At 37.1% G+C, this 27,074-nt stretch overlaps 1 protein-coding gene and 1 long non-coding RNA gene across 10 annotated transcripts in view; one reads left to right on the top strand and one right to left on the bottom strand.

Moving 5' to 3' along the window:
• The window catches only part of LOC103346257 (uncharacterized), a 1,098,305-nt gene that overhangs the window by 323,615 nt on the left and 747,616 nt on the right, over positions 1–27,074 (bottom strand). The gene's annotated exons all lie outside the window — the stretch shown is intronic.
• IZUMO3 (IZUMO family member 3) lies at positions 18,417–21,146 on the top strand. Of its 4 annotated transcripts, none has more exons than XM_051857286.2 (7): positions 18,418–18,763; positions 18,898–18,972; positions 19,120–19,209; positions 19,417–19,434; positions 19,884–19,964; positions 20,368–20,441; positions 20,739–21,145. In XM_051857286.2, the coding sequence occupies exons 1-7, from the start codon at positions 18,532–18,534 to the stop codon at positions 20,817–20,819; spliced, it is 651 nt and encodes a 216-aa protein (XP_051713246.1). In that variant the 5' UTR covers positions 18,418–18,531; the 3' UTR covers positions 20,820–21,145. The 4 variants fall into 4 exon arrangements, with proteins under 4 accessions (XP_008250514.1, XP_051713251.1, XP_051713246.1 ...); XM_002707960.4 differs by having other exon boundaries at positions 18,421–18,763; positions 20,368–20,458; positions 20,739–21,144; XM_008252292.3 differs by lacking the exon at positions 19,417–19,434 and having other exon boundaries at positions 18,417–18,763; positions 20,368–20,458; positions 20,739–21,146.

Below are 27,074 nucleotides of genomic sequence, written 5' to 3'. Positions count from 1 at the left end.
TACTCAGGATAATGCATTCATCACGTATACCCATCTGTTAGAAAAATTGTAAATCTACATTCCTCATTTTTATAAAAGCTTAATTGAAAGACAGAGATATACATATAACCTAGAAAATTGGGAAGCTATAATTCTGATCTCTGATTTTTGAAAATGACCTGAGTTTGGATATCCATGAACCTCCTTCTCAATATTATCTGAGGAATTTATTTTGACAAGAATTACCTTAGCTTTCATCATAAAATCATATTTTTCTATTCTAAAATCGTCTACTTTCTGGATTCTTACTTGGAAGACTTACCTTCCCCATTAAACACTTTGGCTATAGACTCCTGCCTTGACTGAATTCTTCATGCTCTTTGAGAAGATAGTATTGTATTTTCCACAAAATCCTGGGAGCTCCATCATTTATATTAAGAGTTTCCTTAATCCTAACCTCAGCATAACAATGCCTGGCATCAGCTTCATGAGCAAGATCCCAGGGCACTTCATTCACAAACAAACCTCTATTATGACAACCTGAGTCTGAAATAATGGAGTCCTTTCATTATCTTTTGCTTTATAACAAAACATCCAAATACAATGAAAGAAAACAGCAGCTGTTTCATGAAGCCATGCATTCTATGTATCAGTAATTCAAATAGTGACAGTAGAACTTTGTTATTTCCATTCCACAATTTCTGTGATCTTATTTAGGAAAATTCAGATGGTTGGGAGTGACTCATAAAAACCTTAGAGTTACCGCAACCATCACAATATTTTCTTCGCTCAAATGCCTGTGATTTGGCTCATGGTTGGAAGTTGAGAATGGGTGATTCATCTAGAATTATCAACCATAATTCCTATATCTAGCTTTTTCCTATGAATAGAACATCCTCACATGGCAGTCCCAGGGTAGTTAGACTCCATATGTGATGTTCAGGGTGCAAGAATATGCCAGTGGCACAAAGTTGAAGCTTGCATATTTTATGGTCTTGGTTCAGAAGCCACATAATGTCGCTATCAATGAACTCTATTGGTCAAAACACTAACAATCACATCTCAACATCTTAATTCTAATAGATAATCAACTTATTGATGAGAATAGTTAATAATACTTATAGCCATGTTTTTAAAATTCTACCAAAAATATGGAAATGTATGGGGACAAAAAAAAAAAAAAAAAAAAAAAACAATTCCTTGTGATGGATACAGAATCACCTGAATTGACAAGGTAGTTCTATATGTATATCTATATATGAGGAGGTATGGTCTATAAATACAGACAGAATCCCTTCCCCACACTCAAACACCACTGCAAAAGTCTGGCACAAGCACATTAAAGATTCCACTTCCCATTTGGTCCAGGAGAGAATGTGTGACAAGTTTAGAAACTTGGACAGTTTGTTTCTTACTCTAAATTCCAAGATGAGCTGAATATGTTTGGCATTGGTTTCTAAGAGTAGAATGTATAAACTTTACTCTATGTTTAGTGATGTCATTTTGGTAGCTAGAAATTGGTCATGGCATAAGTATTTACACAGAAAATTTAGAAATGCCACAAATCAAGGTTTGTTGCTTTTTTTTCCCCCATCAACATACCACTGCCAAGATTCATCTCTTACAAAGTGATTAATGTTATAACAACTCTGAGGCTATTTGAATGTAGCTATCATACAGATGAAGCAGAAGAAAAATTCTGTCTGCAGCATGCAGAAATGAGAAATGAAGCAGATGCCAAAACACAACTAAAGATGAGACATACCAAGATATCCAACAACATTTGGAAAAGGATAGTATCACTGACAGCACGGAACAAATAGAAATTCCAGTTCAATGATTATGGCTTGCTTCTGTCTCTCTCAACTTGTTAAATTATCTCTGAAGACCCGATACAAGCTTATTTTCACAGGAGCGAAAAACTATGCTGGAAGAATAAGAAAAGTCATAATATTAAATTTAAAATGAATGGACATCATTCTATTTTGGTAATTTGCTTCATAGCTTCTATCATTACTGAAAAAATATCTTTTATGTATGTGTTTATTTTATTACTACCCCTCCATTACAACAAGGGCAGGAAATTTGAGTGACTTATTTTCTTAAGGAAAAGGGTTTACTGATGTGGGAAATCTGACAGGCCAGAGGAAAGGGGTGAAGAAGAAAGAGAGGGGGGCTGAGAGAGTGAGAGATCAAGAGAGAGACGAACAGAGAGCACATGTGTAGGAAGCAGGTCCTGTTATATACCTTTGCAGGGGACAGGGAAATAGGAACAGTGAATCCTCTTAGGGTGAGGGTGGAGCTTGTGGTTGGGACATTGGGCTTAGGATCAAATCTTACTTTGCAAGGTGGCAATGGAGGTCAGAACCTAAGTAGGTGCCAGGGACATAGATGTTGCCACAGATAAGATGGCACCATTTTACTAACATCCCCTCCTTTTGTTCTTTTTAAAGCATGTGTTGTATGGGATTACATCAGCCCCAATACAGCAATTAGGCTATACCTAGCACACTTTAGGTGGCCGATACATATTAATAGAACACATGAAGAAAGGAAAAAAAGATTTTTTCATGAACTGTGTGATAACTTCTCAGCTATCCAATAGGTTACTAAATAAGAGGATATTTGGTCATTGAAAATTATCCATTTTGATTCTGCTGACTTTAAAATATAAATAGGCGAGGTCATGGTGTATACATAGAGTTAACAGTCAATGCTGTGGTTAGACTTCCCAGAGAATACCTAGCGATAGACCAAAATTGGCAGTATAAATAACAGCAGTTGACTAAAAGTGATTTTACCCAACTTCTGTGTTCATTGTTAGTTTATTTGTTCTTTTATTCTTAAAGAGAACTTGAGATAGCCATATCCACAAAAGCCTCGTTTATATGCTGTTGTGCAAAAAATAGTGATCAAGAGACTCACTGATGGGAACTTTTAAAAGCAAAGAAAAGGAGCAGCAAACTGATTCACAAAATCACTTGTTCCAATGAGCTCTGGAGAAAAAAGTTCTTTGAAGCCGCCAGTTTGTCCTTATTCCAAAAGTAGTAAGATCCTGTTTGGAAGCAGTTTGGCATTTTTCAGCTTTAAGTGAGATAGTTAACAGTCCCTTTGGGTACAATTTCACTTCCTGTCAGAGATAATCCAAACCTGAGAAAAAGTGAAGCTCCCAAATCCCCAGCGATGTGAAATAAGCAGTAGTTTGGTCTTTCCTGTCTCTCTCTTCCTGTGTCAACTCTAGCATATCTCCTCAAAAATAAAAAATCTATCATAAATAAAGATTAGATTTATTGATCATGAACTATGCTTCTGCTGTTGTTTATTTCAGGAAAGTTATTATGTCACTGAATAAAAACTATCCCCCAAAAAGGCTTAGCATGGGGCCTTTTCATCTTTAATATGTAAATTATTATCTCATGTTAAAAATGTCAGAGCTTTTCTGGGTAATATATACTTTTTTTTTTTGTATTGGTGGGTTTGTGCTTTCCATACAAAACCAACAGAGTAGGTAAAAAGTAATTCTGAGAGTTCATTTTTCCCCTCTGCATTCACAACCATGAAAAGAGGAAGGGACATCCTCAAACGTTATCTATTCATTCCCTTTATCTTATTCAGTAGGCAAGTCAGGATAAATGGATGTTTATCAACCACATGCAAGGCAACTCCCTAAGCAGTTTCACATAGGACAACTTGTCCAATCTTCACAATGTGTGAGAGGGATTTGTTCGAAGATAATGTAGAAATGGTGATGTTTACTGTTACAGTTTATAGTGAGGAAGATAGCAGAGACCTGATGTCTTGAATTAGAGTTTGAACCACAAGCAGTTACTTTTGCTGTTGCAACTAGGGAAATATAAGCATATAGCAGATCAGACAATAACAAAATGTGTTATTTCTAACTCTCCAGGATATTCCATGGGGTTAGCTATATGAGATCCATGCTGGAAGGACTTTGCCTTAAGCAATGGAGAGAAATAATCATCAAGAAGAAAAACTCCTCAGTAAGCCCAGATCCTAACTGGATTTACATTCCCCAGATTCTTAGAATTGTTATCAAGCCTCATACCTAAATATTCAGAAAGGCATAAAAATATATGCAAAGAAACATAAAGATGGCTGAGATTCTATATAGGAGTGATCACTGGCTTACATTTCCACATTCACAAAGTAGTGAGAACATCAGTGGTTAGGGTAATAACTGTGCCACTTTTAAATAAGGTAGATGGTCTACCTTCCGTTTCATAAAAAAGAGCATTAGCAAAGTGACACTTCCATATGAACTGAACTTTACATCTTTCCATTAGCACAGTGTCACAAAAAATGATTTCAAACTTATTTTAGCTATTTATAAAAGAAAATTGTAAAAATGATCTTAGTATTCAATACCCTGCATAGTATAAAGATTTAAAAGTTTACATATTTTCATGTTTAAGAAAAATATGAATATTAATGCTACATTTTACCATGCTCATAACTGACTCTTCCTTTAGGTCATAATATCTTAATAATCCCCGCATGGACCAATCAGCATCATTTTTCCATGACCTCAAATTATACCGTCTATTTCATAAACACGTGGCCTGAGCCATAGAGATGACAGAATGAGTCACTTTAAATGGAATAGCAAAAAAAAAATTTCCATGGCTTGAAAAATCACTGGTTAGTGTTAAATCACATCATATTGTATTAACATTATAATAATGTTGATTTACATTGTTGAGAGGTAATAAGAAGACAGAATAGGAGAGTGGAAATAGGATAAGATAAGGCTTATCAGACCTTGGCTTGAATTTGGCTTTGCCATGATCCAACAATAAGGCATGGCAAAGATCATAACATTCACAAACCTATCTTTTATTCACAAATGTAAGAATTGCATTTGCTACTCATTGATAACACAAATTACAATGGTTCTCTATACAATATTCATACCACAGGGGCTGGCACCGTGGCTCACTTGGTTAATCCTCCGCCTGTGGCACTGGCATCCCATATTGGAGCTTGATTCTAGTCCCGGTTGCTCCTTTTCCAGTCCAGCTCTCTGCTGTGGGCCAGGAGGGCAATGGAGGATGGACCAGGTGCTTGGGCCCCTGCACCTGCATGGGAGTGCAGGATGAAGCACCTGGCTCCTGGCTTCGGATCGGTGCAGCCATTTGGGGAATGAACCAATGGAAGGAAGACCTTTCTCTCTGTCCCTCTCACTGTCGATAATTCTACCTGTCGAATAAAAAAAATTCATACTACAGGAGTGTGGAAATACTAAAGGTTTGTATTTGTTCAAGCATTAGTAACCATTTTCATTAATTAGGTATTCAAAATTTGAATAAATTGGATGACTTGGTTTCTGTTTTCTGTTCTGTCTGGGAAATTTTGCAACATGAAATGAGAGAAAATTACTTATAAATTATATTTTAATTTCTTATACATATAAGGTAAAATACATAGCTAATGTATCTGACAAAAAAGTTTGGTTAGTCATTTGCAGCAATCTAACATTTCTGTATTTCCTCCATTGTCTTATATAAAAGCAGCAACTTCTAAGTGGCAAGTAATTATATCCCAAAGAAGAGATACCTTCCAATTTAAAAACATCTCTTTTTCAGTCCAAACTGATATATCAATTTTTACTTGACGGAGTTGGTCTTTCCTTCTTTCAGAATGCTTGAAAATTAGAATCAAGATTGCCAAATGATGTAATTACAAAGGACTCTTGTATCTCCAGTATAATTCACATTATGATAAACAAAAATTGAAAGGTAGTATAAAAAGTAGTCATTGGCTTTGCATATGGGAACTTGGAACTAAACATAATCGTCTTTATGCCATATAATGATTAGCATTCTGTATACAATCAATGCTAAATATTTCATGAATAGGGGGTCGGCACTATGGCACAGCCAGTTAACACCCTGGCCTGAAGTGCTGGCATCCCATATGTGCACCGGTTCTAGTCCTCTCTGCTCCTCTTCTGATCCAGCTCTCTGCTATGACCTGGGGAAGTAGTAGAAGATGGCCCAAGTCCTTGGGCCCCAGTACCTGTATGGGAGACCTGGAGGAAGCTCCTGGCTCCTTGCTTCAGATAGGCACAACTCTAGCTGTTGCGGCCATCTGGGGAGTGAAGCATCAGACAGAAGGCCTTTCTCTCTCTGCCTCTCCTCTCTGTGTAACTCTGACTTTCAAATAAATAAATAAATCTTTATAAAAAAAGAAAAAAATATTTCATGAATAAGCAAGTGAATGAGGAAGAGTACAGTATAAAATAAATACCAGATTGATCTCTACTGTAACGGGACTAAGAAGAATTCACTTAAATTTGTGCTCAGAGACTGCTTATTTAAATTCTCCAAAACCAAAAGCCAAGAATTGAAATAACAACTCGTTTTTAATATTGTGATCATGAAGCTCAATTACTTCTATCAACAGCTAGAGGAATAATGAGTTTGAACATAACTTTTCAAATTTTATTGACTTTAATAGGAGGATCATTATTCATTTCATCATCATCAAGTCTCATTTGGAAAGCTTCATTTTAAGATGAGTGTAGCTGCAGATCTAAGGCTAGGCCACAGGTGGAAAATTATAAGTCAAAGTCATAGAGGTAGTTGAGATTAAGTATGCTGAGAATGGAAGGAGAGTAAGAGAAACTGTTACAGTTACGAGGTCAAGAAAGAAACTTCATTTTGCAAAGGAAACAAGAAAGAGTTGTTCAGATAGAAAATGGAGAATACAGAAAGAAAATTGGGAAAAATGAATCAGGCTACTTTGCAGAATGTAATGGCCCTATTTCCCAACTGTTTCAAAGTCACTAAGATGTGAACCGAGATAATCTGTTGGGTATGGTGATGACGGTGCTATAAAGATATCACTCATCTCGGTTTATATTTATAAAGTACTATTTTGTACATATTTCACTTTAATATTCAAAGCAACTTTATAAGATCACCATGGTAGCAGACTAGAGTGATCTTTATAAATGAAGAAAGTAGGGCATAAAGAGACCCAATCAATTGTTCAATGTCTTATATCTATCTATAAAATGATAAAAGAATACTCAATTAGTTATGAGCTGTATCAACAATTAATATTTAATAATTTTTTTCATTTAATTAGTACCAGATACTATTGCTAATATATTTTCAACTCATTTAACACTCAAAAGGACCATATGGGGTATACCTCCTTATTATTCACCTTTAACAAATGCAAAACTTGAAACCTCTAAGGGGTAACTGACTTCCTCAAGGTATTCCGCTCATGTGATAATGTATTTGGATTTTGATGGGATAGTCAATGCTGTTTTTCCAAATTTCTCCAGCTCTCTGAGTCATCTGTCTGATGCTGTGATGAAAGCATTAGTTATTCCACAATAAACTTACATTTACCCCCTATGTTAGGGATCACCTGAGTCTAGATACATGTTTGGACTTTGTCTCTAGCCTACTAATATTTTCCAAGTACCAGTCCAGCATAGACAAAACAACAAAAAAACTTCCAGATTCATGTTAATCGATATCATCAAATGTTGTTTTATAACTCAGCATCCAACTCAGCATCAACTCTTCCAATGGCTAGCTCTCTGTTTCACATTCTCTGTCATCTAAAGAAAACCAAAAAATATGTTTCCTTTTAGTTTTCATCCCTTCAGAATTCATTTATCTATTTGATTAGGTTAAGACTAAATACACATCAAGATATTTAGTTGAAGGGTTATCATTCAGCTAAATACAGACATTAGAGCCAGACCAAACTCTTGCTTTACAGGACACATAGCTTTGACAAGAAATTTTTCTCTATTTGCGAGTTCCATTACTTTACTTATGAATGAAGAATATCAGGTCTGTCCATTGGGCTGTCATGAGAATTGGGTTGCATTGTATCTCCAAAAGTGCTTGACAAACATCAGGAATTCATTAATGCTTAATATATGTCTGTGGTAATATCATCAGTAAATAAACAAGAAATATTTTTGTATAAAAATCAGTCTTAAGAATTAACCAGTGTTTCTCCATTAATAATTTGTGATATCATTATTTAACAATCTATCAACTTTGACATTGAGTACACTTGTAAAAACATTATAGAATCTGTTTATTGTTAAGACTTACTAAAAATTATATTTCAGTTTCAATAGAATCATGTGTCTCCACTGCTTCCAAATCATATTAAAATAGTTTTAATTTAATGACTTTGTATTCTGGAATTTTCTCATTGTTTATTCTTTTAAGTTTACTGGCCATTGAGTGATTGCTACAAAATGATAAACGTCCCACTACAAGGTTTAGTGGAGCGATTCATAGCTAATTTTACTGGAGTATCTATTGCAAAGTTTGCTGGAGGAGATCTCGTAAGTGGAATCAGTGCATAGGTGAACATTACATTTTGTTAACTACATAACCTTTACCTCTGCAGGCAACACATGTTTTCAACAACTAAACTGCCTTTTCCAAATGATCAACCCCTGAATACCTGCCCATCAGATTTACTTTGAAAAGCAGAGTTACATAGTCAGATCTCTTTTAAGATTCTCAATACACATATTCCTTTTTTCTATAACCTTAATTAACATTTAAGAACACAATTCGAGTAATGTTAATTTAGGATATTCTACCTTCAAAAAAATCATGCTCATTGACCATGAAACTTTGCAATTTGTGGGCAGTTACATGCTCACATAAGTGAGAACCCCACTAGCAGTACAGGTTTGCAGTAAGCATGGTCTTGGAGTTCAAAGTTTAGGAGTAAAACTTAGTTTCCCACGAATCTCCACTAGTCTGGTGCTACATCTTCATACTGTGGATTATTTAGCGGTGGTAGTAAACTGGCTCTCTAAAAAAAGGAAAGAAAACAACAAAAATTTAACACCTTTATTTGATAACGTTAGCAATTTCTGTTGTGTAAATACCTCCATCCTGGCCAGATTCAAGCTACTAAGTAATGCTACTGAGTGCAGTATCAGTTTATGATCAGCTCTCATAAACCCCTGTTAAGGGCCTGTTCCAACATCCTTCTAGCAGCTACAGTTCCACGTGTTCATATTTTGACATCCCCAATTCTGAGGGAGAGTCAGCATTTCCTCTGATAACTCCTGAGGAAGAAGGAGGAAACATCTGTTTCCCAAAACCTAACATTAGTATTCACAAATATCCAAAGGACTTTGATTGGCTCACATAATCATGTTTGATGCAATTTCTGGAGGATTAGAATGTACTAACCAGAATTATAAGGTTCACCCTTCAATCTTTGGACAACTTCAACCAACAAAATCCACCCCCTCACACACACACACACACACACACACACACACACTACGTTTCTGGGGCATTGAGAAAAATTCTCGGTTAGAAATAGAAGTATTAATTTAAAAGGAACAAAATATATTTGTACAAGTACATGCATAACGGTATCTAAATCTATCTGCATGTAAATAGATATACCTGTCAGTTTGCACATGTGGATAGAAAGAAAATGTTGGGGAAGAAACAAAGAAAAAAATATGACTAATGCACATTAAAGAGTAATGAGACTAAAATATCAGCTCTCCACTTGCATACTGTAGCAGGGACATGACTACCCCCATCCTTTTTGTAGTACTACCTGACATGGTTTCTGGCAAACAAGTAGCTCCAAAAGGACTTGTTGAATGAATATTAAATAGTCTGCATTCAAGTATTTTTGAGATAGATGGATGAATTTTTTAAAGATTTATTATGTATGTATTTGAAAGGCAGAGTTACAGAGATAGAGGGAGTGACACAGAGAGAGATCATCCATCCATTGGTTCACTTCTGAAATGGCTGCAACAGCCAAAGCCGGGCCAGGCCAAAGCCAGGAACCACAAGTTTCTTCCAGGTCTAACACGTGTGGACATGGGTCCAAGAACTTGGGCCATCCTCCACTGCTTTCATAGGTTCATTAGCAGGGATCAGAAGTAGAACAGCCAGGACTCGAACCAGTGCCCATTTGGGATGCTAGCATTTTAGGCAGCAGCTTAACCCACTATGCCACAACGCTGGCCCCAGATGGATGAATTTTAAATTAAGAAAATTTAAATAGATAACTGATTTCTCACTATTACAATTTCCTTGGACTGGATTTTGACACCTGAAACAGTATCAGCATCAGTAATTTTTTGTTGTTGTTGTTTTGTTTTGTTTTGACAGGCAGAGTGGACAGTGAGAGAGAGAGACAGAGGGAAAGGTCTTCCTTTCGCCATTGGTTCACCCTACAATGGCTGCCGTGGCCAGCACACTGTGGCCTGATCCGAAGGCAGAAGCCAGGTGCTTATCCTGGTCTCCCATATGGGTGCAGGGCCCAAAGACTTGGGCCATCCTCCACTGCATTCCCTGGCCACAGCAGAGAGCTGGCCTGGAAGGGGGGCAACTGGGACAGAATCCGGCGCCCCGACTGGGACTAGAACCCGGTGTGCCGGTGCCGCAAGGTAGAGGATTAGCCTAGTGAGCCATGGCGCCTGCAGTAGTTTTGTTTAACAGTCCTGTTATAGTGATTCATTCTCCCTAAACTTATTCAGCACTATTATATTAAATTCTAGCTTATGCTCAAGTACTAAGGTATTGTTTTGGCTTTCAGTATGTGAATTCATTACTATTGGACTCAATAATGCTGTGCTGTAAAACGTTTTTGTAATGTTTTAATGGGTACTTTTCTCCCTCTACCATCCAACTAATGTTTTGTGCAGCTGGATTGTCTAGTGGTCAGCAATACATGATGTTGGGGAAAAAATTAATCAGAAAAAAACATTTCTGTGTTTATCGCAGGTAGTGCTTCAACGTTAGCAGGGTATTATTGATGGACTTAAGGTTTTTTTGTATCTTTGAGAGATTTGCAATTTACACACACACACACACACACATTGCAATCAGGGAAGCATCTTTTTTTTTTTTTTTTTTTCCTGTCCATATAGCGTTTTGCAGATGTTAAAATAGCAACTCAATTGTTTTCTCCCTGGTGTCCTATATGTTTTGTGGACTATGTGGAGATTAATAGAGGCCTACAATAATCTGCTGTCCTTTGTGGAAAAAACTATGCTGCTGTTTCTGGAAAGAAATAATTGGTACGTAGCTTATAGAGTCAATGTCTGGATTTAATGGAGCATAAAGGGGTGGTATTTCTCATAAAGGAGGCATATTATCCATTTAAACAGCTTTCAGTCTTGCAAATAAATTAGACCTTCGACAAGCTTTGGAAAAAGAGAAACCACAAAGTAATGAATTAACATCCTTGCATATTCCTAACAAAGAAGCCCTTTCTTTAGAAAAGAAGAGAAACCTTTAGTGTCTCTGTTACATTTGGAAATCTGAAATTAATTATTGACTTTTCCATATTGTTTGCAGGCACTTTGTTCACCCATTTATTGTAAAATGTATATATGGTAATTGTTTTACGGGAGCTCATAAAACTGTGACTGCAAATGAGATAATATATGACCAATTTATCGCATATGCCCTTCAGACATAGCGCTAAACTTGGCATAAGTGAAAAGTGGCCAATGCACACTTTGTCAAGGTCTTTTTGTAAGACATAAGAGAAAGAGAGAACTGCACAGAGTATTTATGGTGAAACTCTCAAATAGATGCTACTGATAATCATTTATACTCTTTTCTAAAATATTCTTACCATTTGAAAAACTGGTTTTGTAGTGATTTTTAGAATTGAACCTGGTGAATATGTTCATGCTAAAAATGACTTAATATTTTATAGAATATGGAACTTGAAAATCTATTTTCCCATTCAGTATATGTAATATCAAGATTCTGAACCTTATTGTTTGACAAAGAAATTGAATATTTATCTGTTGGTATGTTTGAAGAAAAGTTGATAAATAATTATTATTAAACTAATACCGTTCAAGCTATCATTCTCTGAATACTATCGCAGCTTTGTAAGCCAGGAGGAGTCTCAATTCAGTGAAGCCAAAACCTAGGTAGTACAGTTCAATAATGAAGGGGAATGGAGAACTGGAGATTCTATACCACCTTGCATAGCTCATTCCAACAACTAAATTTAATGGTCCATTCCACTAAGACAATATTTTTTTCCTCTAAACTGAAACCACTCTGCCTCACCAGTGGCTCACCCAGTTTCTTTATACCATTTTATGTTCACAAATAGGGAGATAGAAATTTGTTGAAGTCCTTTTGCAGGAGCCTCTACAAAAATTAGCAGAATTTGATTAAATTTCCAATAACTTGATGGATAACCCAACACTTAAGCTATAGAACTGGGAATATTGTATTGATACAAAAAAGTTTACTTAGCGTATTTTGAAAAATCAAAAAGATAGCATCACAATCAGCATTTCAAGACAAGATGACAAATAGAAATATAAAGGTCCAAATGTTAAACCTTACACGAATGAAAGGTAGTCTAACACAGAAGAATTAACAATAAAATTTGTTATTAATGATAGTAAGCATGAAGTTCAAGTTGAACTTAGAATTTACCCCTTAATTCTGTACTTCTAAGAGAAATCTATTCCAGCAAATACTATAACTAGAATTGCATCTGGCACATTGAATTAGGCTGAAATGCCTCATCTTTAAGCTTTGGGTTTTTGGAAATATGCCAGTTCATTAGGCACAGGGGCAATACACTTTTCCTCCACATTGAATAATTAAAAGCAATAAGAATTTTGTGGTTAAAAGAACATCAGTAACAAATCAGTTAATGCAGGGTACAAATTCAAGCTCTACTGCCCAAGAGTGCTGTGGTCCACTATAAACTGTTTAATCATCCAGTCTCAGTTCTCACATCTCTATACTGAATAATGGTTGTAACCTCCTAGAATTAAGATATGACTTATTGTTGTTGGCTGTTTGTTATAGTTTTTAGTATTGTGCTTTAATTTTCTCTGAAGACAATAAAAAAGAAATAAAGTGACATATTATTTACTTTCAGTAAGATTAGCAGATTAATATCTATGCCTTTTAATTTGCAATATTAAATAAAATTATATACTTCAATTGATAGCCAAACAAATTGTAATGGGATACATGAGGATACTCCAAAAAGTTATACTTAATGAAATATGCCACCAAAAAGACAAATATTATATGTTTTTTCTGATCTGTAGTAACTAATAGAGTACCAAAAAATGTAGTGTATATGAGTGAAATTAACATCTTGAGATTGCAGGGTTGTTTCTAGCCCTTGTCTCTACAGTTGAGGAACAGTGTTTTTTTTTGTTTGTTTGTTTGTTAACTTCTTACTATTTGTTGAATTCTTTACTCAGTGTAGGGTTAATCTTATGAGTATAGAATAAATTAAGAGTAGATCATTGTAAAAATTAAATAATAAGAAAAGAAGGAGGAGGGAAGCTGGGAGCGTGGCGGGGATGGAAAATAGCACTATGCTCAAAAATCTGTACATATGAAATACATGAAATTTGTTCACCTTAAAAATATTTTAATAAAAAATAAAAGTAAAAGGTAAATTTGTTGGTGTAAAAACCTAAAATCTATGTACAAGTTTTTCATAACATATATTTTCTATGTACTGTTAAAGTTCTTGTAGAGGGCCGATGCTGTGGCTTAGCAGGTTCAGCCTCTGCTTGCAGTACTGGTATCCCACATTGGCACCAGTTCGATCCCTGGCTGCTCCATTTCTGATCCAGCTCCCTGCTAATGCACCTGGGAAAGCAGCCGAAGTTGGCCCAAATTCTTGGGCCTCTGCCACCCCTGTGGGAAACTAGGAAAAGCTCCTGGGCCCTGCTTGGGTCTTACACAGCTCCAACTGTTGTGGCCATTTGGGGAGTCAATCAGAGGATAGAAGATATCTCTCTCTCTCTCTCTCTCTCTCTCTCTCTGTGTGTGTGTGTGTGTATCTGTAACTCTTTCAGATAAATAAACTTTAAAAAACAGCCTTATAATTATTCTTCAAATCTTCTATACAAGTAATTGGGAATGGGGGAACTGAATTCAGTATGGAAAGAAATATTGAAAGATAAAGAATCCATTCATTTTGGAAAACTAGGGGAAAATTGGGAAAAAAAACTTTTTCTTTGCAATTATTTTTTCCTTGTGAGTCCTTCTCTTTGCTAATTTGAGGTAATTATCATGGCACTTTAGACTAAGTCCATTCAGGAAACATTTTGGTATTTTGGAAAGAGCACAAAATTGAAGGCAGATAAATTTGCGGTACAACCTTCTAGAAATCCCTTAATGTCTGAACACCAGGTTTGTATTTTATGAAATGGATAGGTAATCTACCTTTGGTTTGACTTCTCCATATTTTGGTATTTAAGTTGCAAGGTCAAATAGTTTTTAATGTTGGTTAGAGATACACAAAAGAGAAGCTTCTTTTTCAGAGTTTCTAATTGCTCTCGGCTGTCTCTGAAAATTTTCTTCTTCCCACATTTGGGAGAAGAAACAGAAATATTAGCACAAAATGATAAAGCTAATCTCTCCAAATAATTTAAACTCATTGTTTAGGTAACTATAATTCTTTGAAAACTTTATTTTCTCACAATTCCTTCTCTGCTCTTTTCAAAATTGATGTAGGAAAAGAGTGATTACAAGTTTAGGTAATCTAGTACCGTGGGGTTAAAAGGGTGACAAGAATGTATAGCACCTAGAGGAAACTTTTTCACTAACAGCAGTGTTTGTCTAGGAGTTATCAAACCATTACATTTTTATTTTTTTGGACAGGCAGAGTTAGTAAGAGAGAGACAGAGAGAAAGGTCTTCCTTCCATTGGTTCATCCCCCAAATGGCCACTAAGGCCGGTGCGCTGCGGCTGGTACACTGCACTGATCCGAATCCAGGAGCCAGGTGCTTCCTCCTGGTCTCCCATGCGGGTGCAGGGCCCAAGCACTTGGTCCATCCTCCTCTGCCCTCCTGGGCCACAGCAAAGAGCTGGACTGGAAGAAGAGTAACCGGGACGAGAACCTGGAGTGCCAACGCTGCAGGTGGAGGATTAGCCTAGTGAGCCACGGCGCCAGCCCAAACCATCACATTTTTATCCCGACTAGCTCTATCCTCCTGAAACTAGTAAGAAATATCAAACTTGGAGTAACTCTGGGATGCTAGACCTCTTTAGCACCTCATTGAAACAACTTCTTAATCACTGAAATTCAGGCTTGTTTTTTAAAAGTATAACTGTGGCCTCAATCTATCCTAGCTACTAAGCTAAAATACTGGTTAAGCGTAACAACTACCAGGAACCAGGAATTCTCTAGAGAGAAAGTTAAAAATGTATGATTCTTTTTTTCTCCACAGTAAATGGCATGGTGAATTTTTTGTGTGTTCTTGGTATCCTATTTTTTTTAACTTTAATGGTTCTTTTATTTGTCTGACACAGTGCCAATGTAAAACAAACAAAAACAATTAATGTGAAACAAACAAACAAAAAAAAACGAAAACAAAAACAGATGGGTAGTGTTCCGCCTCTGAATCTTCCTGCTGGGAAACACTGCATATGAGACACTTTGGGCCTATTGTTGCTCAGTCCCATCAGGGCCTGGTGGTCTATCCTTTCAGTGTCCTTCCCTGTGCAGTGTTCCATTCTCTAGTTCTCGTGCGTGGTCCCTCTACCTTGCAAGTTATCCAGTCAGACTATAGATTCACCTGCACAACATTCCCAAGCAGCTAGTGGCATAATCCTGGTCCTATCACGCTACCTGGAAACGGACATCATCTCGGGACCATCATCATGTCCTACTGATCTTGTCATATTATCCCTTCGCCACATATGGGTACCTGGTGCAGCCTTCAAAGCCCTAATGGAAACAGGGGGAAAATTCATGTCCCCTCAGTATTTCTAACATATCTAATAAGTTCTCCCTTCTGGGCCCCTAATCTGATAGTAGATTGTGACACATATCTTCTGCTTCCAAACAGAGTGCAGCTGGCTGCTCTAAAATTTGTACAAACTGTAAATCATATCCCATCCATGTCAGTCCAAACCAGATATTAGCCTAATCAATCTGGATTTAGGCTTTCCTTGATAGACAAGTATTAGTACTATAAGTAAGGTTATCATTTAACTTCCAGACATCTTTTCTAAAACTCATATTTCTTCACATTTACGAAATTCTAAGAAATAGTGCATGATAACTGTGCTTTTTGTTTAATATTAAAGTCTTTCAGAATGTCCCACAAAAGTTTCCTGAACATGACTGGGTTTTCATACAATACCATACACATTCATTGTTATGTCTAGTCCTTGTATGCAGCCTCTCTATAAGACGTTTGTGCCGACATGGTTAACAATGTCCTGTCTTTCCAGAGACCCCTGTGTGTACCCCTGCCATTATCATTAGCACACTGTCTTCATTACAGGAGAGAGAAATCCTCCTCACTGTTGTCCCTGTAATAGGTTCTCTTCAAGTACAAGCCCTACTCAATTTATTTAGGAAGTGGCTTGCCTTTTTCCAACATTTTTGGAGTATCCAAAAGCCTAACTATTTTTTGTCACACTCTAAAAATCTGGCTAGCAAATTAAGCAGGAAGGACAAGGCAAAGAAAAAAAAAATGGTGGATGGGCCACTGGGTCCAGGTAGGGATAATGTGCCATGAAATAAGGTAGAATTATTCAGCAATATGGCAGAGGATTATCTTTAAGCTGCCAAAAGTAAAGTATCTATCACTGACTGAAAAATACCTATAACAAATAACTCTCCTGAAAAACAGTTTGTTCTTATACTAGGCGATAGGCCAGCCATGTTTCTTGGTCCCCTTAGACTCTTGACTTTGGTTTCTAAAAATAATTTAATCCCATTAGCTCACTTGCCTTCAGACCACAGCATGTGAAAATCCTTTTTGGGAATCCTCTAAAAATGGGATTTACCCAGTCAAAAGAACATGAAAGTCAATGTGGAGAGATGTCAGTTTTAAGTCACAATTCATGGATTATCAAAATAATATGAACAGGCCCCTCATCTCCTGATTTGCCAAATCTCAAGATAATTTTCTGTGTTATCCCAACATGGTTGTTGAAAGGCAATGAAGTATGTATAGAATCAGATCTGAGCCCATAACTACTCAATTATTTTGCCAGGGAGGTTCTTTCATTTCTAAGCCTGAGTTTCTTATCTGTAAAACAGAGTTGGCAATCTCTCAAAGTATTGCTGGGCTGTGAGTTCTTGATTTGAGCAAAATATGTCACATGGTAGCCATATAATTTCCTTCACAACTGTCAATTCCATGACAATTTCATATATTAAGTCTAAATTCTACCACTAAACCTTTATGGTAGCAGGGTTTCCTTGTCTCCCAAAGGTCACAACCATACAAATAATACAAGTAACAAATGAAAGTATTTTGCAAAATTCATGGAAATGTAGAATTAAAAAGTTTGTTTTGCCACAGAAAGTTTTCAAATTCACGTACGGTTTTTTCATAACAGACATTTTCCAAGAACTTCCTGATGACCTTTCCCATTAGAAAAGTTTGGCCTGGCAGTTAAGATAGCTGTGTCCCATATTAGAGTGCCTGTGTTCAGTCCCCAATTCCACTCCTGACTCCAGCTTCCTGCTAATGCACAACCCTGGGAGGCAGTGGTGATATCTGACAGGTGATATCTAACAGGAACCCTCATGCTCCTCCCACTGCCCATGTGGGAAACCCTGATTGCCTTCCTTGACCCTGGTTCTGGCTATGGCTTCAGCCAAAAGTCATCAAAGGCATTTAGGGAGAGAAGTATCATATTCGAGCTATCTATCAGTAATTTTTTTAGAAAAGAGATAGAGCTCTTAAAAGTCTGCAGCACAGCTTTGCTTTCTTCTAAAAAGAGCACTGCATGGGAGACCTGGAAGAAGCTCTTGGCTCCTGGCTTCAGATTGGCCTACTTCCAGCTCCCATTTGGGGAGTGAACCAGTGGATGGAAGACTCTCTCTCTCTCTCTCTCTCTCTCTCTCTGCCTCTGTCTCTCTGTAACTCTGCCTTTCAAATAATAAATAAATACATCTTTAAAAAATAAATAAATCTTTTTAAAAAATCACCAATTACATCAGAAATTAGAGCACTTATATATAAATGTCCATACCTTAATTTAACAATACTGCTATGAGTGGCAATGGGGGCTCCAAGCAGTTCAATATTCTAGCTTTTCTTACCTCCTCTACAGAAGTAGAATCTGGGTTAAACAATTTTTAAGGTCCCAAGAGATGTTTTCCACCATTCCTCTCTGCATAGATAAACTGTTCCAACAATCAAGTGGGGTGTGGGAGTGAACCAGGGACACAAATAGGGGAAAAAAGCTGAGGAAACATGTTATTGGAAGCATCTCCCAGCACAGAACTCTGCTCATGTGAGCGCAAGATTTCTCTCCCTCTTGGTGTTCTACACTCAGAACTCAGGTATTAGCTCCCCAGCTGGCAGTTGCCCTCTCTGGAATGAAGGATAAAAGTCAAAAAACAGCTGAAGATGCTTGAGGAAATGAGAATGCCTAAGATGGGGATGGAAACAGAAGGAAAGGTGCAGTTCGACTATCCAGGACCAGGCTCTCATTCCTGAATTTTTGAAGGATAAGGAACTAAGTGAACTAGTTTCCAAGACAACCTGCTGTTGGTCCCCCCCACCCCAAGGGGGGCAAGGAAATGGGTGACCTGTGGTTACTCTTGCTCCTGCCTTTGTCCCTGGGGGGCTTCCATGGGGCCAAAGGCTGTTTGGAGTGTGACCCCAAATTCATAGAGGATATTAAGGCCTTATTGGCAAAGCTGATACCCTCAGAAGTCCCTGGCCGAACTGAACTGATTGAACGGCAGTTTAAGGAGATGATGCATTTAAGCTTCAAGGTCTCCCACAAGAACAAGATTCTTCGGGTGTTGGGTGAGGGAAGCTTGGGTCCCTCAGAGTTTGGAGATTAAAGGGAGAAGGGAGGTAGGGAAGAAAACACCTGATTCCATCCAATTTCCTGCAGACGTAATTATTTCTCTACAAGTACCTTTCCCTTTCCTCTCTAGCTGTTCAAAAGGTTGTCAAGTTGAGAATGTGGTTGAAGAATGAATTTTATAAGCTGGGCAATGAAACATGGAAAGGTGAGGTATCAATTCAATGTTGAAAGTTTGTATTAACCAAGTAAGTCTGAGGAAATCTAGATAGAGAAAACAAGGCAAAACAATTAGAATTTAAACTGAAAGAGGAGGGCCACGCCCATTGTCTGACATCCCTTCATCCCCTCTTAGGTGTCTTTATTATTCAAGGAAAGCTTCTTGAGGTCCGTCAAAACCTGGACTCCAAATTGAATGAAATACTAAAGAGCTTCTCTGAAGTTGGTAATTAAAAATTTCTAACAACACTGAAGTTATTTTAAAGGGATAGAAAATGTGGGATGGGAGGAGCATGAGGGTTCCTGTTAGAGTCATTTAGAATGGGTAAAGGAATAGCTAAAAGTTAATGAGTAAACAAAGACTACGTGGGCATGAGGATGGTAAACTCTAAGCCGGTTGTGTACTCATTTGAACTTTCTGATTCTCTTTCAGCTTGTTCTGAAGATTGCAGTGAGTACAGTACCTGTGATGCCTTGAGGTTTCAAGCCACATTTTCCCATCTCCTTTGTTCTGTGTGGTCCTATCTCTCCCATCTAACACACTGAGAATCCAGTTCCTAGACCTGGGGTTACAGGGAAATGCCAATAATACTTGAATCTGAGGACAAAATCTAGCAGACATGCACATTCCGGATATGTTCAGGAGCTCCTCAAATTCAGCTGACAGGCCATGGCTGCAATTCATGCTAAGGCATCATTTTTCCTATTTCTTCCCCACAGTGCTGGCTTACATTGCAGGTTCTGACCTATTAAGATTGCTACGCGAAGAAGGAATTCACAGTAGGGCAAGCTTGGGAGTCCTGGAAATCCCTGAGATCTAAAACATACTTGATGTCTGAGATAAGGAAGAAGTCCTTTGCCATGACCCCTTCTGATGATCATTCTTCCCCTTTTTATCAGTCGTGACTGAAGGTCCCATCCTTGATTGTTGGACATGCCTTCGCATCACCACCCGGTGCTTCAAAGGAGAATATTGTGGAGGTAATAAAAATTGCAATGTAGCTGTCTAAGTGCTAGGGATCAAGGACCTGGGTTCTTCACTAATTTATCCAACAAGTATTTGTGAAAAACCTACTAGGCAGATTGCAATGTTTCAAAATAAGAACTAAAATGTTAGGTAGAATTGTAACAAGATGAATAACTGAGCCAGGCCAGAAAAGGACTGAAATGCACAAGCTGGATTAGAGACAGAGAAATTAGGTTAATGACAGAGGAAAAGTTTTGCAGAATCTAAGGGTCTAATTATAACCAGGTCAAAATAACCAAGGAAGAGTGAATAAGTAATAATAGAAAAAACTGAGGTTAAAAGAGTCTCTTATTCTAGATTTAGATCCAAGTTACTATTTCTCTTCTACAAACAACTTTTTCTCCTTTCTCCTTACAGAGGATGACCCAAAAAAGGCTGAGAGTCGAGAGATTGGACTGTTTCTAATATTGCTGACAGAAACTGGAATATTGGCAAGTGCTGTGTTACTGTGAGTTTTCCTCCCTCCAAATACACACTGAATCAAGCATTCCTTTAGCAAGGAGACCACCCAAATTTCTCTTCTCTCAATGAAAATAAAGGGAAAGTCATTTCAAAATTCTGGATATCAGACTGACAGGAATGAAACAGATGGAAGTTTGATGGGATAGTAGTTGGAATAGAAGGAAATGGAGGGGAGATACACATGAAGAGGGAAAATATTAAACAATTATTGTGAAGATTGGGGCCACTGATATTGAAATTGGGATTATCTTCTTTCTCTATGCTAGATTCCATATTTGTGTCATTCATCGGAGGAGGATGAAAAGAATACGAAATACACTAAAGAAATACTTGGAGAAGAAACTTGAAGAATTAATAGGAATGGAAGATAAAAAAGAGGAGAAAACAGATTCTCAACCCAGAAAATAAATACATAGACACAGACTGGAGGTCTTTCATGATTCTCTTAAGCATTGACTCAGAGCAGGAAACCGGGAACTAAGCTCTTTGTTGGTCATAAAGTAATAATGTTTTAAAACTGAAATAGAACTTAGTTTCTCTAGTGAAGATCCTTATTGATATCCAGAGGCAATGGAAACAGTGAGAGGGCAAAGGATTTACCTTGAGATGTAAGGAAGGAATATTGATATTTTATAATGCACATAAAATGATATGTTGGCTGACAATAAAGAATGTTTTGTTAGTAACTCTTATTAATGGGTAAATTAGGACAACCTTTACATTTCTAAGGCTACTTTTTATTTCTGTCATTGTTTCGTTACTGTTTCCATGTTCATCAGCTACAATACATAAATCCTCCTTAATATAACATTAAACTAATCATCATACCATACAGGTATATCCTAATGAAAAAAAGTCAAAGGGTGGCATTTTGATGCAGCAAACTGAGGCTTAATTGGCATTCCACATCTATGTGTCATTTCTTTTAATTTTTAAAAATGATTTAGTTATTTGAAAGGCAGAGTTACAGAGAGACAAAGGCAGAGAAGGAGAAAGATCTTCCATCCACTGGTTCAGTCTCCAAATGGTTGCAATGGCCAGAGCAGGGCCAAATCAAAGCCAGGATCCAGGGGCTTCTACTGGGTCTCCCCTGTAGGTACAGGGCCCAAGCAATAAGGATATCTTCTACTACTTTCCCAGACACATTAGCAGGAAGCTGCATCAGAAATGGAGCAGCCAGGACTTGAAGTGGGACCCATATGGGATGCAGTTCTGTAGGCAGTGGCTTTACCTGCTACAACACAGAGTGGCCCCTATCTATGTGTCATTTCAAGTCCTGGCTTTTCCACTTCCCATCCAGCTCCCTGCTAATGCATTTGGGAAGGCAGCAGATCATGGCTGAAGTGTTTGGGCCCTCAACACTCACGCAGGGGATCCAAATGTAATTCATTGCTCCTGACTTCAGCCTAACCCAGTCCTAGCTGTTGTGGCCATTAGGGAGTGAACGGTTATGTGGAAGATCTCTTTTCCTCACTCTATGTCACTCTGCCTTTCAGATAAATAAATCTTTAATATTGATAAAAAACTCCAAAATATTAATCTTAGGTAGCTAAGGTTTGTCCCAGTCATGTCCCCCTAAACCTTTGTTCCAAGACCAAGCTGGATGTTATTTTTAAGTTTTGTTTTCCATTATACACTTTTTATATGATATAAATAGTACTTTATATCTATTATCTACTTTAATTCTCACAAGAACCTTGTGAGTAATTTTGACATTATCTCTGTTTTAGGAATGAAGACACAGAAAATACCTTCAACTCCAAAACACACAGTTACCATCCTAGGCTATGACACACTTTGGTGGCCTGACCTATGCTTATCAAGTGATCTGATTGGTACTAAAATCTGTAGGTTTATACGCATGGATATGACAGGTTGACAGAAGATAATTGTGGGATTTTTTTCTTAACATATTCTTGATTAAACAACTAGCATATGACAAAACTAGGAATAAAACACACTCCTGGTTAGCAATAAAATTCATGGGCTTTCTACTCTGAAAACTTAATTCAGAAGCTAAAGCACCACAATTTAGTAACAGGGAAAAGGATCTAAGAAGGAAAACTGCAACAAGAAAATATTAACATATATTAGGAGATTAATTAAATATTGACCATAAAGTAAAACAAGGTATGTGTCAAAAAGAAATGAGAATTAAATACTTTTGCTAAAAAAGAATATACTGAAAGTGAATCAAAAAAGAATGAAGAGATTTATATAAAAGACATAGTTGCCAAGGTTTTCATCATACACATACATGAGATAGCTTTATACTTTGTTATGATATACTAGAATGTGGCTCTTAAAGATCCAAATTGAATATACAGCATCTAAATTTTACATGGGAGAAGGAGGTGATAAATAAAATTCCATTTATTAAATAGAAGCAAGTAATGAGGGAAAAGAGGCAAATAATGTATAAAAGAATTTAAGCCAAAGATCGTTAATAAGGCTAACGAATAACATGATAATAAAAGTAACAAATAGCCCAGTATATATAACAACAAAATTGTATGAGTCTAACAACATAGTCTTGAAATTAAAAGTAGGGGAGAAACTGACAGAATTTTCACAATCAAGATGTTAAAGTTTAATGCAAGCTCTTAGAATCTGATACATGTACAGAAAAAACAACAAGGTTAGAGATATGTAGAACATAAGGAACAACCTTAAACATTTTTTGTATTCTATATTAACTGCCACATATCAGAGAAAATATGTTTGTCGTTTTGAGAATGTCTTATTTGATGTATTAAAACCTGTACCCAACTAATGAATTCACCTCTAGTGCAGATGGAGCATGTAAAAACATTGAAAATGTATGTGACTCCACAGATACTAGCTGACTTTTTTCCTAACCAAATCCTATTCCCCATGGAAATTTAGAAACATTTCTCAGTCTCCCTTAAAATGGAACATATAACTAATGACCAAAGTAATATATGTGCAAGTGATGTACACATAAAAAGACTTGTACATATAAAATTAAGGGATAATCCTCCAGTCTCTTTTTTCCTTATCTAGTAGTGAAATATACAGGGACATAATAGCAGATTAAAGATGCTTCTTATTTGGAGCATTTGTTTTAGAATTCATGTGCATAAGAATAAAGATTTATTTCATAAAGGTTCTGAGATGTTAGAGCAAGGGTGGAGAACATCCAGCCTGTAGGATAGGTAAGTCTTGGGAAACCATTTGGTTTGTTTTTGCCACGGCAGCCTCAGGCAGGACTCAAAATTCAATTATGTAAAGCAGGGTAATGTTTTAGTTGATAATTTTGTATGGTAAATGAATGATGTTATAAGTAGCCAAATATAACTTGGCAGAAATATGGTTCCCCATTCCTTTTTTAGAACTACTATTAAGCCGGCGCTGCAGCTCACTAGGCTAATCCTTCGCCTTGCGGCGCGGGCACACCAGGTTCTAGTCCCAGTCGGGGCGCCGGATTCCGTCCCGCTTGCCCCTCTTCCAGGCCAGTTCTCTGCTGTGGCCAGGGAGTGCAGTGGAGGATGGCCCAGGTCCTTGGGCCCTGCACCCACATGGGAGACCAGGATAAGTACCTGGCTCCTGCCATCGGATCAGCGCGGTGCACTGGCCGCAGCGCGTTGGCCGCGGCGGCCATTGGAGGGTGAACCAACGGCAAAGGAAGACCTTTCTCTCTGTCTCTCTCTCTCTCACTGTCCACTCTGCCTGTCAAAAAAAAAAAAAAAAAAAAAAAAAAAAAAAAAAAAGAACTACTATTAACTTATCTAATATATAAGCGAAAAAAAAAACTTCAACAATTTCTAAAGAGTACTATATGAACAAAAGTAAAGAACAGTGGTTCAGATAATGGGCAATAAAATTAAAAATTAACAACAATGAAAAAATCAATTATTGGGAAATTAAAAATACTATTGTAAATAATTCATGAGCTAAAGATTAAACTAAAAAGAAAAATATAAAATATTTTAAACAATGAAGACATTACCTATCAAATCTTGTGGAGTGTGATATGAGTATATGCGTTTAAGTTATACAACATTTTAATCATATATATGTATGTATTTATTCACATATAGGTACAAATATTTAATCATATAAATGAGAGCAAGAGAGAGAGACAGGGCATTTAAATTAGGCAGCTAAAAAAGAATAAAATAAACTCAAAGACACAAAGAGGGGAAATTAGATGACACCATAAATAAAATATAAAGCAGAGAATAGAGATAATACCAGATGCTAATTTGAAAAGTTTTCATCCACAATTAATAAACACATTTAAAAATACTTATCATTAAAAGTTAAAAAGGAACAAACTACATGCATGTTTTAATATATCTTAAAAGACTTCTTTCTTAAATTTTTAACTGTCATAATTGTACATATTTATGGGGTCCCATATGATTTTTATTTATTTATTTATTTTATTTTTGACAGGCAGAGTGGATAGTGGGAGACAGAGACAGAGAGAAAGGTCTTCCTTTGCCGTTGGTTCACACTCCAATGGCCGCCGCGGCCAGCGCGCTGCAGCCAGCACACCGCGCTGATCCGATGGCAGGAGCCAGGTGCTTCTCCTGGTCTCCCATGGGGTGCAGGGCCCAAGGACCTGGGCCATCCTCCACTGCACTCCCTGGCCACAGCAGAGAGCTGGCCTGGAAGAGGGGCAACCGGGACAGAATCCAGCGCCCCGACCTGGACTAGAACCTGGTGTGCTGGCGCCGCAAGGCGGAGGATTAGCCTAGTGAGCCACGGCGCCGGCCCCATATGATGTTTTGATCCATGTATATACTGTGTGATGTCTAAATCAGAGTAATCATATATATCCCTTTAAACATTTCTCTGGGGCCAGCACTGTGACGCAGTATAGGTTAATCCTCCACCTGTGGCACTGGCATCTCATATGGACACCTGTTCTAGTCCCATCTGCTTCTCTTCCAGTCTAGCTCACTGCTATGGCCTGGGATAGCAGTAGAAGATGTCCCAAGAGCTTGGGCCCGGCCCCAGCACCTGTATGGGAGACCAAGAAGAAGCTCCTGGCTCCTGGCTTCAGATTGCTCTGGCTGTTGCGGCCATTTGGGGAATGAACCAGTGGATGGAAGACCTTTCTCTCTGTCTCTCCCTCTTACCATCTGTAACTCTACCTCTCAAATAAATAAAATCTTAAAAAAAAAAAAAAACTAAATGTGCTTTAAAAAATCTTTATTTTTGCTGAAAATTTTCAAAATCCTTTCTCATGCCTTTTTTGAAGAAAATTATACAGAATATTATTGTTATATATAGTCATTCTACTGTGCAATGCATTACAAGAACTACTTATTCCATCTAAGTGTAAGTTCTTGTTAATCAAACTCTCCCACTACACATCCTTCTGTCCCCAACCCCTGATACCACCCTTCCAATTTCAATTTCTATGAGATCAACATTTTTACATCCCACATATTAGATTATGCAGTACTATTCTTTCTGTGCTTATTTCTCTTAAAATAGCAACCTTCAGTTCCATCTGTAGTGTTGCAAAGGATAAGATTTTATCCATTTCTATGACTGAATAGTATTTCATTATGTACATTTAAATTATTTATCCCATTCAACAGTTTATGGGCACTTAAATTGTTTCCACTTGTAAATAGTACTGTAAATTTCCATATTATAGATAGTCTGCAATAAATACAGGATTTTAGCTATCTCTTCAACATACTCTTTTCATTTCCTTTGGATACGTACCATTAGTGAGATTGCTGGATCATATGATCACTCCATTTTTAGTTTAATTGTTTCCCACAATGGCTCTACTAATTTACATTCCTACCAAAAATTCCCTTTTCTCTACATCCTCACTAAGAGTTATTATTATTTTTGAGATAGTTGCCAATATCACTGGAGTAAGGTGACATCTCATTGAGGTGTTGATTTGCATTTTCCTGATGATTAGTCATGATGAACATTTTTTTTTCATGTACTGTTGGTCATTTATGTGTCTTCCACATACAGAATAATGAAACCAGACCCCTGTCTTTCACCAAGTAGGTAAACAATGAAACTACTAGAATAAAACATGCAAATGCTTCAGGATATTGAAACAGGCAAGGGTTTTTTGGATTAGTCCTCAAAAGTATAGAAAACTGAAGAAAAACAAATAGAGTTACATATAACTAAAAAGCTTCTTCAAGGAAATAATCACAGAATGAAGAAAAAAGTTACAGAATGGGAGAAAATATTTGCAAGCCATGCATCTGACAAGATTAGTAACCACAATATATCACTTCAGAGCAAAATAAATAATCCAATGGGCAGTGGAACTAAATAGCTATTTTTCAAAGCATAATATGCAAACAACATACATAAGAGACTCTTAAACAACTATTTGACTATAAAATTTAAAATCTGAATGAAAGGGGATACTTTTATTAAAAATATCTGTTGATAATATTGATACAATCAGAAAAAAGAAATTAAAAAAGCCATTATTCTTAAATTAAAAATTGTATAAACACAACTATTGACGACAAATGTCAAGCTTAAGTAAAATTCTAGAATGCAGCTCAACATGCTGACTTTCATTTTACCCAAATGATGGATTTATGGTTTCTTCCCAACTATAATCAATGGTTCTGGGTTTT

Source organism: Oryctolagus cuniculus, chromosome 1 (assembly GCF_964237555.1).
Source record: "Oryctolagus cuniculus chromosome 1, mOryCun1.1, whole genome shotgun sequence".
NCBI lineage: Eukaryota > Metazoa > Chordata > Mammalia > Lagomorpha > Leporidae > Oryctolagus > Oryctolagus cuniculus.
This window is presented reverse-complemented; position numbering and strand designations above follow the sequence as displayed.

Excerpts from the sequence above, each read along its gene's own strand:
- IZUMO3 (XM_002707960.4), top strand. The coding sequence starts at position 18,532 with ATGGGTGACCTGTGGTTACTCTTGCTCCTGCCTTTGTCCCTGGGGGGC. Across the intron at positions 18,764-18,897 it reads CAAGATTCTTCGGGTGTTGG|CTGTTCAAAAGGTTGTCAAG; the intron begins GTGAGGGAAGCT and ends TTTCCTCTCTAG. Across the intron at positions 20,459-20,738 it reads TTGGCAAGTGCTGTGTTACT|ATTCCATATTTGTGTCATTC; the intron begins GTGAGTTTTCCT and ends TCTCTATGCTAG.